The sequence below is a fragment of the Tachysurus vachellii genome, chromosome 16 (genome assembly GCF_030014155.1).
Source record: "Tachysurus vachellii isolate PV-2020 chromosome 16, HZAU_Pvac_v1, whole genome shotgun sequence".
NCBI classification, from domain to species: Eukaryota; Metazoa; Chordata; class Actinopteri; order Siluriformes; family Bagridae; genus Tachysurus; species Tachysurus vachellii.
In genome coordinates this window covers 20565683-20589682 of record NC_083475.1, presented here as the reverse complement: position 1 = coordinate 20589682, position 24000 = coordinate 20565683, and the positions used below count along the sequence as shown (strand labels likewise).

The window sequence follows — 24000 nt, the reverse complement described above, 5'->3', positions numbered from 1 at the left end:
CAGTACACTACACTGTAACACTGTACAAAAAAGTATTCCCAAACTGTACACTACAAAATACTACTGTGTTATACAATATTCCCAAACTGTACACTACAAAATACTACTGTGTTATACAGTATTCCCAAACTGTACAACACAATATTCCCAACCTGTAAACCACAAAATACTACTGTGTTATACAGTATTCCCAAACTGTACACCACAGTATTCCCAAACTGTACACCACAGTATTCCCAAACTGTACACCACAGTATTCCCAAACTGTACACCACAGTATTTCCAAACTGTACACCACAAAATACTACTGTGTTATACAGTATTTCCAAACTGTACACCACAAAATACTACTGTGTTATACAGTATTCCCAAACTGTACCACATACGACTACTTCACTAAAAAGTATTATTAAACAGTACACTACAGTATTAAATACTGCCATACTTATTTAATAACTAGCATAATTACCATACTATTAAACAGCACACCACAATATAATACTGTATACAGTAACAATACATTAATAGACACTTTAAAACAGCATATAAATAAGTACAACACATGAGGCTACAATATTAAACAGATCTTATTATACATCTATGTCCAGAAATATGTAAATTAAATATTACTACAAAATAGTACAGCACTGCATACTTCAATAACAAACCTTATAGTATGTCCATTTTAGTACCACATCATACTTTTGGACTAAAAACTATATACAGAAGTGACCATACTAAACTGTTCTAGACAGAATAAGCCAATGAGTGCAACATATCATGGCACTAAATACTACATACTGAAATAAAAATATATGAAACAGTGAAATACCATATTATACAGTACTACCATACCAAACAGTAACTTATGGACTACACTAAACACCACTGTACTGAACAGTGTACTAAACATCATGCTCCACATTATACTACCATACTAAACAGTACGGTAATGACCTGTATGATAAACTATTACACCACCATACTAGTGTTCTAAACTATGTCCAAATCAGTATAACACACTAACACCATATACTTCAAAATAATATGGTGCAGCATACTATTATACTAAGCTCTGCTTTACTAACAGTATGGTAAAAAATTACACCAACATATTACTGTTGTAAAATATGCCCTTAATTCTACTACTAATAAAAATATATACTTAACCCGTCAAATACTAAAACACCTGATACTACTGTAATAAACACATTAATATACTAAAACACCTTTAGTATATTAATGTGTTTATTACAGTAGTATCAGGTGTTTTAGTATATTAATGTGTTTATTACAGTAGTATCAGGTGTTATATATATATATATATATATATATATATATATATATATATATATATATATATATATATATATATAAAAACTGTATATTAGATCAATGCAGCACCAAACACCACATGAAAGTAATGACATTATATAATAATATACTAAATCAGTACACCGCTGTAAACTAATATACCACAAGTCACAAGGTACTAAATACACAGACACTAACTCTACTCTATATCTACTATCATGTGGATGTGTTTCAACATTACAGCTACAACATTTATTATTTTTAAAAAGTTTTTGGTGTGGTTTTCATCAGCGTCGTGAACCTGAATGAGGAGGAAGTATGAAAACCAAAAATACCGCACACAGGAAGGAAGCAGGAAACGGCGTATGATGGAAAGTTGATTATTTATTTCTTTTGATTTAAAAAGTGTTTTCAAAATGTAATTAGACATTTTTTTATATTCTAATTAGAGATTTGTTCAAATCCTGAATGAAATGGTGGGAAACTGGAATTGGGTTTGGAAAAGTATGTTACTACTGGAAATGTTTGCATCTAAAATATCATACACATACATACATACATACATACATACATACATACATACATACATACATACATACATATATATGCTTTATATGTATAAAATATATGCTTTAAAATATGCTTGTAAAGTATTTGTGTGTGAAAGTCGCTGTATTTTATCCAATACATATAAAATTTGATAAAAAATAGATTTAAATCCAATAGATATAAAAATATGGGTGAACAGACATAGATATTCAGTCTCCACTGACACTTCAGGCTTGACCACTGGGAATAAATACACACACATTCAAATATAAGTCTAACATTCATCATCATGACGTTAATGTTCTGTAAAGCTGCTTTGAGACAATGTCCATTGTTAATAGCGCTGTACATAACAGAATTACAATTGAATTGAATTGAATATAGAAGTGATTTGATTTGAAAGAAAAATTATCAGAGGTGTATTGATGTGTCATGTAAATACATACAGTATATATATATATTTATATTTATATTTATACTCACTCTCACTCACTCATCTTCTACCGCTTATCTGAACTACCTCGGGTCACGGGGAGCCTGTGCCTATCTCAGGTGTCATCGGGCATCAAGGCAGGATACACCCTGGACGGAGTGCCAACCCATCGCAGGGCACACACACACACTCTCATTCACTCACGCAATCACACACTATGGACAATTTTCCAGAGATGCCAATCAACCTACCATGCATGTCTTTGGACCGGGGGAGGAAACCGGAGTACCCGGAGGAAACCCCCGAGGCACGGGGAGAACATGCAAACTCCACACACACAAGGTGGAGGTGGGAATCGAACCCCGACCCTGGAGGTGTGAGGCGAAGTGCTAACCACTAAGCCACCGTGCTCCCCTATATTTGTACTCTATATAATATAATATATATGTATGTCCACAAACATATAACATGGACATGAATTGCAATGAATTTATTTAAGAATCTTGTAGACAGTTAGTTATCCGTTTCAGTTGTGTCAGTTCAGATCTGATGTACTGTATGTTGATGTGATCGTCGCCGCACGGCTCTGCGTCTTCTCCTGTACGGATTATTGTGTCTCACAATACCGTGTGCAGACAGACGATCTGTTCTCAACCCTCAGCAGAGAAAGTGTGATTAATGATTACCTCTGGTGGGGTTTGGGTTAAAAGTGGATGCAGAAGCAGTCAGTGGATCGTCAGCTCTTATCCAACAGCGTGTGAAATGTTTAATACGTATGTGTTCCGTCCCCAGCTTACATCTGTCTGCTTAAAGCTTTATTACTTAAGAAGGGGAAAATGCATCTCTCGATGGAGTCAGGGAAGAATAAGTAAAGCCGACAGCAAACGCATACACGTTCATGCACGCGCTCAGTTTAACAGGAACACACACACACACACACACACACACACACACACACACACACACACAAGCTGCCAAGACAGCCCTATGCCTTACAACAGTGATGTCAAAACGTCACACCACACACACACACACACACACACACACACACACACACACACACACACACACACAATTTCAATTCAAAATGCAAACAGACAAAAAGACTAAATTTAAGACAGTTTTCAGAAAACGTTTAATAATATCATTGTGTTTAAGGACATCTTTTTTTTTTTTTTTTTTTTTTTTTACAAAAGATCTTTTTTAAGATTTTTATTAATAATGACTCTCGAAGTGGAAACGATACAAATAAAACTTTCAGGTTTTCCTTTCACATTTTTATGTCAAGTTAGAAAAAACAATCGTTTGACTGAGCTGGAAAAATCTATATAAAGATATAAACTGACAAATAAATCACGATGATTGTGTTTTCATATCATTTGAGAATTTTTGCTTATTAATATTTTATTATGTTCTTACTTTACAAACGCAATTTCTGATAATAATAATTTTAATAATTATCAAAATTATTTATGATAATAAAGTAATTATAAATAATATTTATTATTTTTATTTATATTTCATTTGACAACAGTAGCCGGTTGCGTACGGTACCTACAGATTATTTGTCATTAATTACAGTATCTCTAATTAATTTTTTATGCGTTTTCATGGTTTTTTCAGATCAAAAAACACAACAATGTGTCCAAAAAATGAGAGAATAATATCTTATTAATTAACATAATTATGTAAAGTTAGCTAAACAAACAGTCAAAGAAAGTATACAAGACTTTCTTTGACTGATTAAAAGATTAATATATTCGTAAAGAAAGAAAAAACTTATTACGAATTGCAACTTATCTAATATCTAATGATATCTAATGGCTGGTGTAGGTGCCAGTTTCATTGCACCTCGGGTTCTGCCTTTTCTGATCGGGTTCTGACCTCTGATCTATGACCTTCATGCAGGATGGAGTATCGTAAAGGGAAAAGAAGGTCATGCTAAGAAAAAGTGATGCAGTGATTTAGTTGTGATTTATCAACCACCTTCACTGCTTCACTTCACACTATTATGACTAGATAAAAACCTCTATATTGTTATCTGAATCGAAGAAAGCAGTCCTTATACACAACCCTAGTTGGAAATGTTCTGCAGGAACATCGGACCGGTTCAGGAACCTCTACACATGTCTCTAATCTAGAGGAAACTTACTTAACATGTATTAACATAGAGGTAACCATTTTTTTTATTATCGTTTAAAGATGCCCTGCCACACCTGTATTACATTACTTTTGTGGTAATGTCTGAAGTTTACCTTGTTTCAAGCCATTCTAGTGTGGTATAGAAAGCCTGCAGGAAGACTCAGCTCGATTTGCACCAGTTCTCATGAATATTCAAATGAGCTATGCTGCTTGGCTCCGATTGGCTAACCGCTAGGATATGAGAGCATGACTATTCATTCACCCAGCGCAATAAGTAACCTAGGCTAGAGGAAATTTGTTTACAATCACCTTGAATTGCGGCAGAACGGCTTCTTCACAAGCCCGTTGACGTTCAGCCATCTTTGCTGTATAGGAAACTCACTGAGCTACACGAATTCTGGGGGCGCGGTCTCAAGTGGGAGAGCTCATGAATAGTAATGAGCTCAGTCACTCTGACGTCAGAGTGACCAGCTTTTCTAACTGACCTGATTTCTCCCCTTATTTCTTTTAAGTGGCTAGAACTGACCGGGGAGGTAGCAGTTCGTGTTCACATTCACAACACAACACAAACACATATGGACCTAACACATATCAAAAAATACAAGTAAAAACGGTTTTGTGTGGAAGGGCACCTTTAAATGTACATTTACAGCATGTGGCAGGCGAAATTTATCTGGACTGACTTACATTTAATCTTATTTTTATACAAGCCTGCAAATGAGGATTAAGGGCCTTGCTCAAGGGCCCAGCAGTGGATGCATGGTTGAGCCACGATTTGTACTTACAACCCTTTAATCAGTGGGCCACCACCTTAACCTCCCTAACCACCTTAAGCTACTAGATGACTTGTTAAATGTGTTAGTAATATATATATTTTTTAAGGAGGGTGCCAATATTTTAAAAGTTGGAACAAATCCTGCAAACGTCTGCTAATCCTCAAGGGAGAAAATAGCTTCTCAGCCTGTTTTTTTTTTTTTTTTACATAATTATTGTTTTTTTTTTGTTGTTGTTGTTGTTTGTGTTGTTTTTGTTTTGGCTGATCGAGGCGCCGTGATGTTGTTAATCTTTCAGCATCCGAACTGGTCGAAGGTGGACGATTTATGGGCGCTGCGGCTCGACGGTACGAGATGAGGTCACTCCGTATCAGTGGGGACAATGGCCATTGTTCCTGAGCTCAACAGGAAGTGGCTGCATAGGACTTCCTGCAGCTGATATCATGGACGTAAGCGGGCGTGGATATTGTTCCAGGTAGAGCTCGGCACTTTGTCCGTCTCGTGGGATATCGTGTTTTTCCGAGAAAAGCCACCGGTCCCTGTATCCTTAATATAGAGCTGAATACGAACCTGTCGGAACTGAGCTAGTCGGGCAGTCTGCTTGTGTGACTTTAAATAGCATGCCTGTTTACACACACACACACACACACACACACAAACTGGTACATTCACTGGCTTACATGGGTGCGATAAACGTGACCTCTGTTTACGGACCAAACGTGCGCACACTGATATTTTTCTCCTCACCTATTCACATTTTGTCACCAGCTTTGCCACTTTGTTTTGTACGTTTACATGCAGCCATACAATCATTTTCCTATCACACATCCGGGCTGAATGGGATAATAACAACATTTGATCATTCCTTTCAAACCAATTCCTGCATTCAGCAGGTTTTTACCGGTAATTCGAAGCTTCCCTCAGCGCTGGCGGCCTTGTGGCCTTTAAAGCGTCGCATGGTATAATACCGACAGGCTTTCTGACCCACACACACACACAAAAACGGGCTTTTCTTGGCAGATTGCGGGCTTTCACACCAACATTAGCCACAACATGCGGCTCTTTGGCGGAGCCACTCGAGAACAAATGCCCAGGAATTTTCCCAAATAACCCTTCAGTCTGCAGCCATCCCAGAGGGGATGTAATAGGGCCTTGAAGACATATTTACTTCCATCTCCAATGCAGACACGTCAGTGCTTTGTAACAGTGCCTTTTGTGGCAGAAACATTTCTATTAACCTCTTAGAAAGAACCGGGGCTGCAAGATTTGTGTCAGTGGCACACGACAGATGTTTAAGTGATCAGATATCGTTATATATGCAGGAGAAGGTCTTCTTAACATATAGCGCTTTGTATTTCTTGTTTAACTTGTCGACTACGAGTCTGAGAGATCGCTGATATTAGCATCCTACAGTACGCTAGCAGCCTAAAGCCAGTGGTATAGGTGATGCATCACTACAGATATTTGTGTACAATATGTACTTAGGTAATTATTATATTAAGTTTAAGTCAATGAGTAAAAAGATATGATGTATTATTTAGCAACTTCAGTTGGCGATGGAACGATGACATTTACCGAGTTTTGTGTGTTTTTCTTAAAGCATAATTAAAAATGGCCGACGCACAACACGGTCAACGTGGCCATTCTCACTGAATCTAAAGACAAGTCATACGGAAGCGAGAAGCAAAAATGTGTTTTTACTGTATGTATCTTGTGGCCAGTTGGTGGTGCTGTTCCAAAATTGCTCATGTACCTTCAGGTCATGACTGATGGAAGAGGATCTGAGAAACATTTGCTAAAGTTCTGAAGAACCATGTGGCCAATCAGGGTGTAGTTGTTGACCTGTGGAGTATTACTGTACCTTCCCTCAAACCTTCAAGTCTCTAGGCTTTATCGTTTGTTCTGCAAGATCGGTTTTATGGCAGAACGTTAATAATCACTGAAATAATAATAATTCATGCGAACTCGTCAGATTGCTGGGGTTTAAGAAGAATAAACCATTTCGTTACGTATAAAATCTGCTTTATTCCTTATTTGCTATTCAGATAAAATATACTGTAAGGAATCTTTATAATCATTCAAGGTCATCGTATATATATATATATATATATATATATATATATATATATATATATATATATATATATATATATATTTCTTATTTCTGCAAGAGACCCGGATTTTTTTTTTTTACCCCTGAGTTACTTGAGTTTTATGAGTCATTAGCTTTAAACTCTGAGTCGCTAGACATAAGATTCTGAGTCAAGTCACGAGCCTGAAAGTAAACGTGTTAGTGACGAGCTAAGCCAATTGCTAAACATGCGCATTTCAGATGTGAGCGAATCTTCACCTCCAGAGAAGAAAAAAAAAACAAAGTCTGTGCATAAAGTGTTGCCACTGTGTGGGCCTATAAAGAATCTCAGTATAATCCTTCATCTGATTCATTTGACAGAAAGCTTGGCATAATTAATGGCCTAACAGTCCACATCTGTCGATTAAGTGCGAGTGAGTGAGTCAGGCTTTACTATATATAGTGTTCCATCTGACTTTATCCTAGGGTAAACATCCACCGGGTTTGTTTGTCATACCGCAGTGTAAATGTGTGTGTGTGGGGAGAGAGAGAGAGAGAGAGAGAGAGAGAGAGAGAGAGAGAGAGAGAGAGAGAGAGAGAGAGAGAGAGAGAGAGAGAGAGAGAGAGAGAGAGAGAGAGAGAGAGAGAGACAGAGAGAGAGAGAGAGAGAGAGAGAGAGAGAGAGAGAGAGAGAGACAGGTGACAGAGAGAGAAATAGAGAGAGAGAGCGAGAGAGAGAGAGAGAGAGAGAGAGAGAGAGAGAGAGAGAGAGAGAGAGAGAGAGAGAGAGAGAGAGAGAGAGAGAGAGAGAGGGAAAGACAGAGAGAGAGAGAGAGAGAGAGAGAGAGAGAGAGAGAGAGAGAGAGAGAGAGAGAGAGAGACAGGTGACAGAGAGAGAAATAGAGAGAGAGAGAGGGAGAGAGAGGGAGAGAGAGAGAGGGAGAAAGACAGAGAGGGAGAGAGAGAGAGAGAGAGAGAGAGAGAAAGACAGAGAGAGAGAGAGAGAGAGAGAGAGAGAGAGAGAGAGAGAGAGAGAGAGAGACAGGTGAGTGAGAGAGATATAGAGAGAGAGAGAGCGAGAGAGAGAGAGAGAGAGAGAGAGAGAGACAGAGAGAGAGAGAGAGAGAGAGAGAGAGAGAGAGAGAGAGAGAGAGAGAGAGAGAGAGAGACAGAGAGAGAGAGAGAGAGAGAGAGAGAGAGAGACAGGTGACAGAGAGAGAGAGAGAGAGAGAGAGAGAGAGAGAGAGAGAGAGAGAGAGAGAGAGAGAGAGAGAGAGAGAGAGAGAGAGAGAGAGAGAGAGAGAGAGAGAGAGAGAGACAGGTGACAGAGAGAGAGAGAGAGAGAGAGAGAGAGAGAGAGAGAGAGAGGGAGAGAGAGAGAGAGAGAGGGAGAGAGAGAGAGAGAGAGAGAGAGAGAGAGAGACAGGTGACAGAGAGACAGAGAGAGAGAGAGACAGAGGGAGAGAGAGAGAGGGAGAGAGAGAGAGACAGGTGACAGAGAGAGAGAGAGAGAGAGAGAGAGAGAGAGAGAGAGAGAGAGAGAGAGAGAGAGACAGGTGACAGAGAGAGAGAGAGAGAGAGAGAGAGAGAGAGAGAGAGAGAGGGAGAGAGAGAGAGAGAGAGGGAGAGAGAGAGAGAGAGAGAGAGAGAGAGACAGGTGACAGAGAGACAGAGAGAGAGAGAGACAGAGGGAGAGAGAGAGAGGGAGAGAGAGAGAGACAGGTGACAGAGAGAGAGAGAGAGAGAGAGAGAGAGAGAGAGAGAGAGAGAGAGAGAGAGAGAAAAACAGAGCAGTCATCACTCCGGCTTCAGGAACGTCGCCAAACATGGGGAATAAAATAAAGCCGTTTGTGTTGCCGTTACTCAGAGTTACATTAACATACAATTAGACTGAAAGAGTCTCGAGAGAATAAATAGGATTTGGATTTGGGACAAAGAGAATGTAGAAGAGTTTCTACAAGATTTTCAAGCTCTTGAAATTCCAGACTCTGATTGGTCAGAAGGTGTTGATTCATTTTTTCTGATAGATGCAGATGTGTCTGCAAATCAGATACTTGTAGGTTGTAAAGGTCCATAACCTACAACCTGGAGGGTTTAAGGGCTTTGCTCATGTGGGATTGTGGAAGCCTAGTGGTTAAGGTCTTAGACTATTAATCAGTTGTGTGTTGGAATCCCAGGTCCACCAAAGGTCAAGGCTCTTAACCATCAATTGCTCAGTTGTGTAAAAATGAGATAAGCTGCTCTCGATAAGTGGCGTATACCAAATGCCATAAATGTAAATTTACATGATAATAAATAAAAAATATCGTCACCTCTATGGTAATAAATGTTAAGTAAAGTTCCTGCAGATTGGAGATACGTGTGAAGTTTGAAATGCCATAAATGTACTACTTGCTCAGGGGCCGAGTAGTGGCAGCTTGTTGGTCCTGGGATTTGAACTCACAACCTTTTGATCACTTTAGCCACTGAGCCACCACTTCCCCCATATGGCTGTTGATTATTATCCTGTAACAGCACTCCCTCAAGTGCTGGTGCTGCAAGGACTCTGGACCTCTTCATGTTTGCTCCAGGCTTAACAAAGTAATGTTGTAATTTTGAGCCAAGGCCAGCGTTCGGTGTCTGGTCGAGTCTCTGAGTCAGACAGGTCGGGTGTTTTGAAGGGGGGGAGGGTGGAGTCCTGAATAAGGTCCTTTGTGTCCTGCTCTGTTTTCACAGGAAATGACTGGCTCTTTCTCCTGCAGCGGGGAATATGAAGCTGTGATCACCTAATCAAACTCAGCAGACACACGGAAAGCAGGAGGGAGAGAAAGAAAGAGAGACAGAAGGAGAAAGAATGAAAAGAGCAGAGTGGGGCAGTTAACACAGAACCCATGGTTTAGTCAAACAGAGACACACAATGGACTCGTTTATGTCCTCGTTCTTTTTTCCGTGTGTGCCCCACATTCATAAATCTAGCCCGGGTGACAGACTGTTGTTTTAGTGACACGGTAGATAGGTATGTGGGCTTAATTTACACATCAGGAAACACTGAGAGAGGCTTTTTTTTAAAACCCTCACACGCATATTGAAAAAGTGAGACATTTTCTGATCCCGGAGTAAGGATTAATTCTACAGACGTCTGGATTAAGAGACCGTCAAAGCAGACAGTGCCTGAGAAGGGAAAGTGCAAAAAAAATAAAAATAAATAAAAAATAGACGAGAAATGAGTAAGGAGAAATAATTGAGAGATTTTTCAAAGAAAAATCGTCAGGACTCGACCCTTGTAGGACAGCGAGGGAAAAAAAAAACAAAAACAAAAGCAACAACACCGACCCTTGACTCCATCACACACACCACCGTCATCTAAAGTGAATAAAAAGCGCCGCTTTTTCCCTTCTGAGGTGAATAATAAAAGGGCTCCGACAAACCACGACTGTTGTACAAATGCAGGCTTCGTTAAATGAGGTCGCAGAACTCATTCGTTCCGTAATCAAAGCCACGGCCGAAAGGATCGCGTCCTCTTTCACCCGGTGCGTTTCTCCACAAGGTTCACAGCTCTCCTGTTCTGCGTGTATGGGAGGGAATTTACCTTTTTATCCGACGCCTACCGGCACTGTGCGCTACGAGCGTGTGTACTAAAATGTCGCGCTGTTCTGAGTTCACGGGTCAATTATTGTGGAAGAAGAGGCGTCGAAGGAAGTGTGCAGGGATGAAAAGAAGAAGAAGAAAGATGGATGAGGGGTTGAAAGAGGACACTGTGGAAGAGTGAGGAGAAAAGGGAACAGGAGAGAGAGAAAAAGTCCCTCAGTTGCCCCGGGGCACAGTGCAATATTGATGGGACAGATGAGAGACCTTACAGACACCCACACACAACCTGGGGCTGGAAGTCCAATCTAACAACACAGTTTCTTTAGTGAACACACACACACACACACACACACACACACACACAGTCCCAGTCCATTCTCTACAATGTATAATAAGTTCCTGTTTGTTATCACAGACTCAATTTTCATCATAAAAATAGGACATTCTGTCGTTCATATGCTGAAGATGGAATCTGATCTCTTATCTGATGTGTGCTCTTAAATATAAATATATCCACACAGTGTGACAAATAGACCTGATGGCTATTATATTTTAGGTCACCATGTAGTTTCATCCGTTGTTTCTTTTTTTTATTAATTTACTCCATATTTCAACATTAATCCCATGCTTCATTTCTATAGGTATCTATCATCTACTTTATTTCTATACCTTCTATCATCATTTCTATACTATCTATCATTTTAATTTCTATAGTGTCTCCCTTTTAATTTCTATATCTTCTTTCTTTGTTTATATAGTGTCTATCTTTATTTCTATAGTAACTAGTGTCTTTATTTCTATAGTAACTAGTGTCTTTATTTCTATAGTAACTAGTGTCTTTATTTCTATAGTAACTAGTGTCTTTATTTCTATAGTAACTAGTGTCTTTATTTCTATAGTAACTAGTGTCTTTATTTCTATAGTAACTAGTGTCTTTATTTCTATAGTAACTAGTGTCTTTTTTTCTATACTATCTTCTATCCTCATTTCTTTAGTATCTACTATCATCATTTCTATAGTAGCTCAGATCTTTACTTCTATTGGACCTTCTGTCATCATTTCTATAGTATTTACAGTCTTTATTTTTATAAGAGCTAGTGTATCTACAATCTTCATTTCTATAGTATCTATCATTTTAATTTCTATAATATCTTCTTTCTTTGTTTATATAGTGTCTACTATCTTTATTTCTATAGTAGCTAGTGTCTTTATTTCTATATCTCCTATCCTCTTTTCTATATTATCTTCTATCTTCTTTTCTATAGTAACTAGTGTCTTTATTTCTATAATACTTCCTATCCTCATTTCTTTAGTATCTACTATCATCATTTCTATAGTAGCTCAGATCTTTACTTCTATTGGACCTTCTGTCATCATTTCTATAGTATCTACCATTTTTATTTCTATAGTATCCACTATCTTCAGTTCAACCTGTAGTATTTTCTTTCTTCAGTATCTTCAATCTTTATTTCTATAGTAGTTAGTATTTGTATTTTTCTAACATTTTCTATCCACATTTTTATATTAGCATTGTCTTTAATTCTATATCTCCTATCCTCTTTTCTATACTATCTTCTCTCTTCTTTTCTATAGTAACTAGTGACTTTATTTCTATAATATTTCCTATCCTCATTTCTTTAGTATCTACTATCATCATTACTATAGTAGGTCAGATCTTTACTTCTATTGTACCTTCTGTCTTTACTTCTATTCTTTATCTTCTATTATCTTCTCTATACTATCTTCGATTTTCTTTTCTATAATATCATGGTCACGGTCGAGGATACGAGGACGCGACGTTACGTGATGTTTTCCTGAGGAATTCATGATGGGTTTTACACTTTTAGCAAACAGACACCTTTAACAGTTTTTAACATGAAAATGATTGCGTACGTCAAACAGATTTAACTCACATTTATCATGATTACGGTGTACGAGAGCGACTCCTGTTGAATGTGTGACTTGGACCATGGAATATTCCAGAACATTTTGGGGTAAAATGTTTGGATTAAAAGATGTTTCCTGCCTGAGATTCATACTTAATGCAAAAAAAAAAAAAAAAAAAAAAAAAAAAAGATTTGTAAGGATTTGAGGCATGGTATTGTGCTGTAAATTCTGTCTAGTCATCTGATAAAATCTGTGTGTGTGTTTGTGTGTGTATATGTGTGTGTCTTCCCTGCTATTCTTGCAACGACTTAAGGTTTAAATGAAGGTCTTTTTAAAGGTGACCCGATTCTCCAGCGTTCCACATGGAGCTCGTTAAATAAATCTACACCCGACAGCGTTTCCTGTGCCGCTCGACAAGCTTCTAAACTTTCTCGTAGTTAACAAAAGCTTCTCCGGTGCATATGTGCAGCGCATGGCACGTTCACACCGGTGGAGGAGTCACCTCTCACACTTCTGCCAGGCGTCTTTCACAATCACAATTCACAAATGGTGTCCTTTTTATAGATTAAACCCAGGTTAGTGTTGATACAGAATGACACCATGTGTCTCTTCCAGCCTGTCTTTCTCTCTCTCTCTCTCTCTCTCTCTCTCTCTCTCTCTCTCTCTCTCTCTCTCTCTCTCCCTCTCTCTCTCTCTCTCTCTATCTCTCTCTCCCTGTCTATTGCTGTCTCTCTCTGCACCGATGCACTTATTATGCAAATCTGAAAGCTACATCTCCAGATGTGCTGCTGTCGTTCTCGGTCTGTAAATACACGCCACTAATACGCAGGCTAGCATGAAATCTAAATAGAAGTGCTTCAGGCTGACGGTCATGCGCTACAAGCCTGCTCGGACGCTGCCTTTTAAAGACAATGAGCATTGTTGGCGCTGGTGAGCTAATCATGCCACTTAGCATGTGTTTAATACAAGAGCAGGAGACATGCAGAAGTGTCAACACAGCTAACTAGTAAATCCTCGCTGCAGAGAAAAATTTATGGACGCCGTGGAGGTTTTTCTACAGGTTTGACTTAAGCAAGAATAAAAGAGCACAACTGTAAGCTGTGAGTGCTGATTATTTTTTTAACTGACCTAAAAATTCTACAAGAGTCCCATTTAATTGATTTTTTACCAGCTCATAACCTACAGGATCTCTGGAGGTTGGGTCACGTCAACTGGGTTCCTATACTGGTCCGATCAGTTTCTTCAGTCTGATGGAAGTTGGCAGGATTCCACAAATTTGTATCTTCTAAGGGTCAAGGATCTTCCATCCCTGAATCCATCCGTTCCTCCATCCCTGGATAGGCTCGTTAGGGGAACAACGGAGAAGGTGAGAGTAGGGAGAGTCATTAGGATGTAACGCCCCAGTTGACCTGACTCAGCTTCTAGAGGATCTTTAAATTCATGTGAAATCAGTAAGAGAAAGTAATTTTCTTGACATTTGGTTCAGCTGACCTTCATGAAAATACTACAAAGGTTAGAACCTGTACATTACTGCATAAGGATCTGTTTGATCGTAAAGTGCAGCTGTAAGAGCACGCTCAGATATTAAGGAAGGAATCGAATGCATCTGGACAGTAAACATTCATACGAATTCATTTTAATTATTAAAGATTTAATTTTAATTATTCATTCATTCATTCATCTTCTACCGCTTATCCGAACTACCTCGGGTCACGGGGAGCCTGTGCCTATCTCAGGCGTCATCGGGCATCAAGGCAGGATACACCCTGGACGGAGTGCCAACCCATCACAGGGCACACACACACACACTCTCATTCACTCACGCAATCACACACTATGGACAATTTTTCCAGAGATGCCAATCAACCTACCATGCATGTCTTTGGACCGGGGGAGGAAACCGGAGTACCCGGAGGAAACCCCCGAGGCACGGGGAGAACATGCAAACTCCACACACACAAGGTGGAGGCGGGAATCGAACCCCCAACCCTGTAGGTGTGAGGCGAATGTGCTAACCACTAAGCCACCGTGCCCCCATAATTTTAATTAAATCTTTATTTTTTTTTTTTAAAGTTATGCTTAGAAAGTGTAAACTCAAAGCTCTGACACTGGAGATCAATTTTAATGAACGTGTCCTTACAGAATAAATATATTAACCAATCAGAATCGAGAATCTTGGAATCATGGTTTCTGTGAAGTGATGGGTTACAAACTGGCCAGATTATTAGGTACACCTAATGTGTATGAACTACTTTGTCGTTGTACAGAGACTTCAGACTTCTGGCACCACAGTGAAATTTTCACCCCATTTTCTTTCATGTCAAAGCCTCAAATATTCCACAGCACTGATCTCTTGTCCCCCCGGGACAGTTTCCTTGGACGTGAGCGATGTATGAATCCCATTCCTACATTATCATCAGCTTGTTAAGCCTTTAAGTGCTCAAAAAGAACAAATAAAAAAGAAGGCCTGGAACTCTGAGAGCTGAGACAGATCTCACGAGCGTCTTAAACGAACGTCTTGTGAAGAAAGCCATGTTGAGGGACTTGTCTGTCAGCCCACGCTAAGCTGCTCTTAATCATACCCTGTTCATTTAAACGTTCGACACGACTACGGAGACGGAGGAGGAAGGAGGCCGTGATGGCGATGATGAAGTTGATGATTTGCGATTAAACGATTTCATCACTGTGTTCTGGGATTAAGACGTCCGTGGAAATAGATTAGCTGTAGTGACTGGTAGGGATCCAAAGCGTTCAGAGACGGAGGGCTGAAGAAAAAGGCGACGAGAGATGAAGAGACGCGACTGACAGAAGGGAAAGAAGGAGTTCAGGATGCTACTGCTACCTGGTGGTAGATGAGTGAATTAAAAAAGCAGCTGCTGATGATTTCTCTGACAAAACGCACGGTTTTAACCTGATAACGTCTGGAGAAGGCTGATGATCTTTACACCTTCTGGTAAATGATCTTTACACCTTTTTCACACTTTGTCACAACAATCGACAATTACAATCTCAGGTCATTCCGCCTCTGCATCCTATTAGAACGGTTTCATTAAAAAAACCTATCATCCACTTCCGGAGATAAAATCTGCTCGGCCGTGTGCAGGGTAGATTAACAGGACAATAAGGAAAATAACACAAGCAGGAAAGTGGCTGTAATTAGAATTTTAAATGGGACGGAATGAAGATGACAGCAGAACGCTTGTCGAATCATATCACGCAGAGAAGAACACACTGCATCCAGCTCTGCAAAACAACGTCTAAATACCACGTTCCGCCCAATAATGTCACTCTCCTGCTGAATAAAACGTGACAAGACGTGCTCTCAGGGCAGACGCACCACGTCGCGCCCGCCCGGAGACGACCCGACTGCAGGATGGAGAGATGGTTCTGCCCTCATGGGTACGGGGCAAGAGGGTAAAGAAAGCAGTCAGGAGGTGACAAACATGAGTCCAGACTTGTGCAAACTGCTGCTACTTACATACTGTACAAGGCTCTTAATGGTTTAGCTCACATGTATCTAACTAGTCTTCTAACAAGCTACAATCCTTCGCGCTCTCTGAGATCACAAAACTCAGGACTTCTGGTAGTTCCCAGAATATCTAAGTCTACTAAAGGCGGTAGAGCGTTTTCATATTTAGCTTCTAAACTATGGAATCTCCTTCCTGATAGTGTTCGGGCCTCAGACACACTTTCCCAAGTTAAATGTAGATTAAAAACATATCTCTTTAGTCAGAAGTACACATAATACATCTTACAACCTTGTGCTCCAGTAGATAAACATGATTATCTAGCGCTTGTTAATATTATGAACAGCAGCTACGCTAATTCTTTTCCACCGTCTTCTCTTTTTCTGCTCAGCCCATGAACATTCTAAGAGAAGTTACCAACTCCATGTGGTCTTTAAGGACAACAACCTCCTCATCAATATACAATCAGACTGTATCTAACTGTAGAAAGGACATTATACATAATAACACTCTCTGGTGTTTATAACAGTTTATAATCACACCCTCCAGTGTCACCCAAATGAGGATGAGGTTCACTTTTGAGTCTGGTTCCTCTCAAGGTTTCTTCCTCTTCCATCTAAGGGAGTTTTTCCTCCCCACAGTCACCTCAGACTTGTTCATTAGGGATACACATATCCCTATACAAATAAAATTGAAGCAAATATGAATTGAATTGAAAGAAAAGATCGAGAGAGACGATCAGATTAAAAAAACTTTATGCTAGGTCTCATCCTTAAGTGTCAATAAAATAACCTGATAAACAATCAATCCAGTAAGAAAAACTGACCATCTTGGTTCCTTCTTGCTCTTTAAAAATAAAAACACTTCATAAATGTTTATGAAAATGCAAATAAGATCAAACTCGTCCTGCCATCAGAACTAGCTGAGTTCACAAAATAAATAAAAAAATGGATAAAATAATATATATACGTATATGTATATATATTATTTTATCCATTTTTTAATTTATTTTTTTAAAATAAATAATATATACGTATATATATATACGTATATATTATTTATTTTATTTATTTTATTTCCTTGCTACCGTCGACTCTGGCTTGCTCATTAGTGATAGGGATAGATATCTAAATATGTGTTTATATTCATAAATTAATTTTAAACTTTAAATATATATATATATCAACAACAAATACAACAACAAAAGTGAAACCCCACCCCATACACATTAAACAAACAAACAAACACATAAATAATGGAGTTAATGAAAAAAGGAATATGTTAATAGAATAAATAAATAAATAAATAAATGTATTTAAAAAGAGTAGAATATGTTCATAGTCAAGTGGCAAAAGAAACATTAAAATATTAAAACAGTTGTTTAATTAAATAATTGGTTGATTAAACAAACCAACAAACATATGATCGTATAAATAAATAGACTAAAGAAAGAAAGAAAGAAAGAAAGAAACTTGATTAAATATCCACACAAACAAATAAATAGTTAAAAAAAAACAAATAAATAAATAGTTTAAAAAAACAAACAGACAAATAAATAAATGATAAATTAATAAATAAATGTTAAAAAAAGAATATGTTATTAGCCAAGTAGCAAAACAAACATAAACCAATTGTTTCTTTAAATAACTATTTAGTCTATCTATCTATCTATCTATCTATCTATCTATCTATCTATCTATCTATCTATCTATCTATCTATCTATCTATTTATCTATCTATCTCTTTACACATCCACTTTATGTGCCCGTGTTTGAGGAAACTGAGGATTAGTTAGTGGATGTGGAATATTTTGCGCCAAAACTTTGACTAACTTGTTGACTTGATGACTTTCGTAACTCAGTCAGGATAAACGAGCGCTCGGGGAAGTTATTACACCTTATAACTACACTTATGTCTCTTTCTACTGTAGAATCGTCACCTATCCTTATTTGTGTTGATCGAAACCACCGCAGACTGTTACCTATTTTATTTTATCGATTTCACTAAAAAACTAGTTGTTGTAAATCTCTGAGGATTAACATGTACATACCTGGGACTGTAAACCTATTGTAAACTCATATAAGAGATGTTAAATTACTACTAGAAGCTACGTAATGTCCACGTCATCACAGAGAGAGAGAGAGAGAGAGAGAGAGAGAGAGAGAAAGAGAGAGAGAGGTGGGGGTCTGTGGCGACTCGGAGCTGCCAAGCCTCTCAGCTTTAATCTGGTCCATTATGCTCACGGGCTTTGACTCGGATCCAGGCCGGTTGATGCGTTCACACTCCCAGAGAGACGGAGAGAAAAGGGAAAAACGAGAGCGTCCTGGCAGCAGACGATGTCACCTGCAGCTGAACGGCGACACTTTGTCACTCGGCCGTACCTGATCTGAATTCCAAATGTTCACACCTGTCTGATTTTTATGTGCTTTGTTCGAGAGGATTTATCTGTGGCTGATGGCTAATAAACCGTGTGTGTGTGTGTGTGAGTGTGTGTGTGTGTGTGACGTGAATGTATTAATGATGTTTAGTGTAAGTAGGCCATGTTGAAATGATGAATAAGTTTGGGACAGGAAACGAATGAGGGAAAGCCTTTAGCCCTGAGGGCTGGAACCATCCCAATCCCCTAAATCTCTCTAACAAACCTACTCATACATCATTATATACCCAGTCCCACTTCTCTCTCTCTCTCTCTCTCTCTCACACACACACACACACACATGCACACTGTTTACAGCTTGTGTGCATCTTACCCATCATAACCGTCACACAGAGAGTGTTTATTAAGACATTTATTAAATTCAGTGATTAACAATATATCTACAACAACAACAAAAAAAAAATTACAAATTACTTCTTGATTTTCTAAACACTAAAATTCTTCAAGGCCATAAACAGAAAAGGATTCACGAATCAGATAAGAATTGATTCCACAAAAATAATAGAAATAGTAATGAGAAAAATTAAGAACAGAATAATGCATGTTTCCCTTTAGACCGTTTTATTGCATTATCTAGACAGTGTCTGTGTGTGTGTGTGTGTGTGTGTGTGTGTGTGTGTGTGTGGCGTACACACTTTATTATTTCCTTCAGCATAATGTTTTCTCACAAATACCGAACAAGCACATATTATAAAATCATTATTGCTATCATAAAAAAATCATAAATAAAAAGTATCATGATTATTGCATAATATTCGACTATGATTTTGACGAGTGCCAAAGTTTGTGCCCCCATAGATTCAGAATGGAAAAGATTAAAACATACCACCGATTTACAACCCCAAACGTGAGGAAGGAACACCTTCTTGCTTTATTCTAGAAGTGCACAAACTTTTGAAATACACATCATCATAAATACATTTTATGTATTTAACATCACTGATATGAACCAACAACATCTGAACAATTTGTTACTTGTGGCTATGACAGAATATGTGTTATTTTGTTCTAAGGGTGTGCAAACTTGTGCGCTGAACTATAATATTGACTGGAAGGCACTACTGTTATTACAGATGATTAAGAGGAATATAATCATGTATATTTGTAACACATTGAATTCTTTTTTTTCTTATATATCTTAAATAATCTTGTGCTTTTGAAGTAACATCTGTTTATTTCTCCTAAGGGTGTGCAAACATTTAAACACAAATCTTTTACTGGTTGTGTCACGTAGCTGACAAGTCAAGACCTCGGTCCATCCACACTAGACACGTCTCAGTGCTGTTTCTGTACAAACTGTGCTCAACTCTCAAAACCACTCTCTCTCAGACACGCCCACTCTCAAAACCACTCCCTCTCGGACACGCCCCCTCTCAAAAACACTCTCTCAAACGCGCCCCCTCTCAAAAACACTCTCTCAAACACACCCCCTCTCAAAAACACTCTCTCAAACACACCCCCTCTCAAAAACACTCTCTCAGACACGTCCCCTCTCAAAACCACTCCCTCTCAGACACGCCCCCTCTCAAAAACACTCTCTCTAACACGACCCCTCTCAAAAACACTCTCTCAAACACGCCCCCTCTCAAAAACACTCTCTCAAACACGCCCCCTCTCAAAAACACTCTCTCAGACACGTCCCCTCTCAAAACCACTCCCTCTCAGACACGCCCCCTCTCAAAAACACTCTCTCTAACACGACCCCTCTCAAAAACACTCTCTCAAACACGCCCCCTCTCAAAAACACTCTCTCAGACACACCCCCTCTCAAAACCACTCTCAGACACACCCCCTCTCAAAACCACTCTCAGTCACGCCCCCTCTAAAAAACACTCTCTCAGACACGCCCCCCTCAAAACCACTCTCAGACACGCCCCCTCTCAAAAACACTCTCTCTAACACGACCCCTCTCAAAAACACTCTCTCAAACACGCCCCCTCTCAAAAACACTCTCTCAGACACACCCCCTCTCAAAACCACTCTCAGACACACCCCCTCTCAAAACCACTCTCAGTCACGCCCCCTCTAAAAAACACTCTCTCAGACACGCCCCCCTCAAAACCACTCTCAGACACGCCCCCTCGCAAAAACACTCTCAGACACGTCCCCTCTCAAAAACACTCTCTCAGACACGCCCCTCTCAAAACCACTCTCAGACACGCCCCCTCTAAAAAACACTCTCTCAGACACGCCCCCCTCAAAACCACTCTCAGACACGCCCCCTCTCAAAAACACTCTCAGACACGCCCCCTCTCAAAAACACTCTCTCAGACACGCCCCCTCTCAAAACCACTCTCAGACACGTCCCCTCTCAAAAACACTCTCAGACACGTCCCCTCTCAAAAACACTCTCTCAGACACGCCCTCTCACAAAAACATTCTCTCAAATACGCCCCCCAAAACCACTCTCTCAGACACGCCCCCTTCAAAAAAACACTCCCTCTCAGACAGGCCCCCCCCAAAAAAAAACACTCTCTCAGACACGCCCCACCAAAAACCACTCCCTCTCAGACATGCCCCGCAAAACCACTCCCTCTCAGACATGCCCCGCAAAACCACTCCCTCTCAGACACACCCCCCCTCCCCCTCACACTACACATCTGCCAGCAGCAATTTTAAACCCGTTCACATATAAACTAGGACCTGAGACCGTAAACAGTTGGACTGTAAACAACCCATGTGCTTATGTTTATTTTGTCTGGTCTACACCTGTACGCCATAATATAACAGCTACAAAACTTATCCTCAAATGGATTACAGCTTAAACAACATCTAGTCTTCAATAAATAACCATGTATAATGAATAATGTCACAATAAACAATTCCTTCACTACACAATGTCATCAGTTATCTGCATTGGTTGCTAAGCGACATAACAGACACATATGAAGGTATTCCCTGGACAGAACGATGGGTCATAAATGAAATCTCAGGGATTTTTCTTTACTTTATTGCAATTCAATTAGTTATTAAGAGAAATTAAGACGTATAGGATAACACACCTCTATAGTGGCTGGTGTGTGAAGTGAATTTCTTTTTAAAACGGAGCTGAAGGAAGTCTTGATGTGACGCTTCATGAAACACCTCCAAAGTGAAATGGCCTTAAGGCTTAAATCTGTTGCAGTAAACTGCATTATAATACACCCACTTTAAGAAGATAAAGACTGTCGCTGTGGAGCTGGTGTGTGTGTGTGTGTGTGTGTGTGTGTGTACATTTAGGTCCACAGTACTGCAAATACTGGAAATTACACATACAGTGCAATTATTTTGGAATACTAAAAACTATTAAGTGTGTGTGTGTTGTGCGTTCACACACTGTGTGTGCGTGTGTGTGAATTGTTCATTCGCTGGTCGTCTACACAAGGATGGTCCAGTCACTCTCAGTCCGCCCATACTGCAAAAAAGGAGATAAATACAATGTCAGTCCCAAACTGTGAATGTTCCACCATGACATTATTACTCTCGACCCTGTTTCTCTCGACCCTGTTCCTCTCGACCCTGTTCCTCTCGACCCTGTTCCTCTCCACCCTGTTCCTCTCGACCCTGTTACCTGTTCCTCTCGACCCTGTTCCTCTCGGCCCTGTTTCTCTCGACCCTGTTACCTGTTACTCTCGACCCTGTTCCTCTCGACCCTGTTACTCTCGACCCTGTTCCTCTCGACCCTGTTCCTCTCGACCCTGTTACTCTCGACCCTGTTCCTCTCGACCCTGTTCCTCTCGGCCCTGTTCCTCTCGACCCTGTTACCTGTTCCTCTCGACCCTGTTACTCTCGACCCTGTTCCTCTCGGCCCTGTTCCTCTCGGCCTTGTTCCTCTCGACCCTGTTCCTCTCGACCCTGTTACCTGTTCCTCTCGACCCTGTTACTCTCGACCCTGTTCCTCTCGACCCTGTTACTCTCGACCCTGTTCCTCTCGACCCTGTTCCTCTCGACCCTGTTCCTCTCGGCCCTGTTACTCTCGACCCTGTTCCTCTCGACCCTGTTACTCTCGACCCTGTTCCTCTCGACCCTGTTCCTCTCGACCCTGTTCCTCTCGACCCTGTTCCTCTCGGCCCTGTTCCTCTCGACCCTGTTACTCTCGACCCTGTTCCTCTCGGCCCTGTTCCTCTCGACCCTGTTCCTCTCGACCCTGTTACCTGTTACTCTCGACCCTGTTCCTCTCGACCCTGTTACTCTCGACCCTGTTACTCTCGACCCTGTTCCTCTCGGCCCTGTTACTCTCGGCCCTGTTCCTCTCGACCCTGTTCCTCCCGACCCTGTTACTCTCGACCCTGTTCCTCTCGGCCCTGTTACTCTCGGCCCTGTTCCTCTCGACCCTGTTCCTCCGGACCCTGTTCCTCTCGACCCTGTTCCTCCCAACCCTGTTCCTCCCGACCCTGTTACCTGTTCCTATCGGCCCTGTTCATCTCGACCCTGTTACTCTCGACCCTCTTACTCTCGACCCTCTTACTCTCGACCCTCTTACTCTCGGCCCTGTTACTCTCGACCCTGTTACTCTCGGCCCTGTTACTCTCGGCCCTGTTACTCTCGGCCCTGTTACTCTTGACCCTGTTACTCTTGACCCTGTTACTCCATGTTTTCATGTAATGTTCCAGGCTTTTGTGATGTTCGCCCACATAATGTTCCACACTGTTAAAAGAATATCTGCTGAAACATCTTAAACATCTCTGAGTAAATCAGTGAGCTTAGCTTTGAGACAATTCGACTCGAATGCTTCCCGCATCCATGAGAGACAAAATCCAATTATTTGCGTCTCATGTTGCAAATTTGTTTTAATAGAAGGAATGGAAACAATAAATAAGCATCAGCATGAGGAAAACAAAAAGACATGATTTCTAATTAAGTTGAGAGAGAAAAGGAAGGACGTGTTAGTAAACCCATCTTTCATCCCTCCTTGTTTGCCGCTTGTTTGCGTGTTCCAGCGAGGAGAAGACGTACGCCTACACAACCACAAATTAAATGTCAACAGATTTAATATGAGAATTGTTTTTCCTTCCTCGACTTTATTGTTCAGTCAGGTTTCTTTTCCGCGTCACACAACACTCAAGCAACTTTATTTGTTTCTTTCTGGCGCTAAAGATCACAAAAGGCTGAAGCGGTAATTAGGTTTAGTGTAATTACAGCGAGAGTATAATGAGTGCTTTCAGGAGACGTGACTGTCTCTATCTGCTCACTGCCTCGCCGTCTGTAACTATTAATCCCACATTAGACTCACACTGTCAGACCTGCGGCCAGAGACGGAGAGAGGGAGAGAGAGAGAGAGAGAGAGAGAGAGAGAGAGAGAGAGAGAGGAGAGAGATAAAAACAAGAGAAAGGGAGAGAGAGAGAGAGAGAGAGAGAGAGAGAGAGAGAGAGAGAGAGAG

General features: G+C 40.2%; 1 protein-coding gene across 1 annotated transcript in view; it reads right to left on the bottom strand.

Moving 5' to 3' along the window:
- Positions 1-19220: 19220 nt before the first annotated feature.
- Positions 19221-24000, bottom strand: part of bcat1 (branched chain amino-acid transaminase 1, cytosolic) — a 28418-nt gene continuing 23638 nt past the window's right edge. The window contains exon 11 of the mRNA XM_060889901.1: positions 19221-22034. Within this exon, the coding sequence (XP_060745884.1) occupies positions 21996-22034 (39 nt within the window). The 3' untranslated portion in view covers positions 19221-21995. The remainder of the gene's footprint in view (positions 22035-24000) is intronic.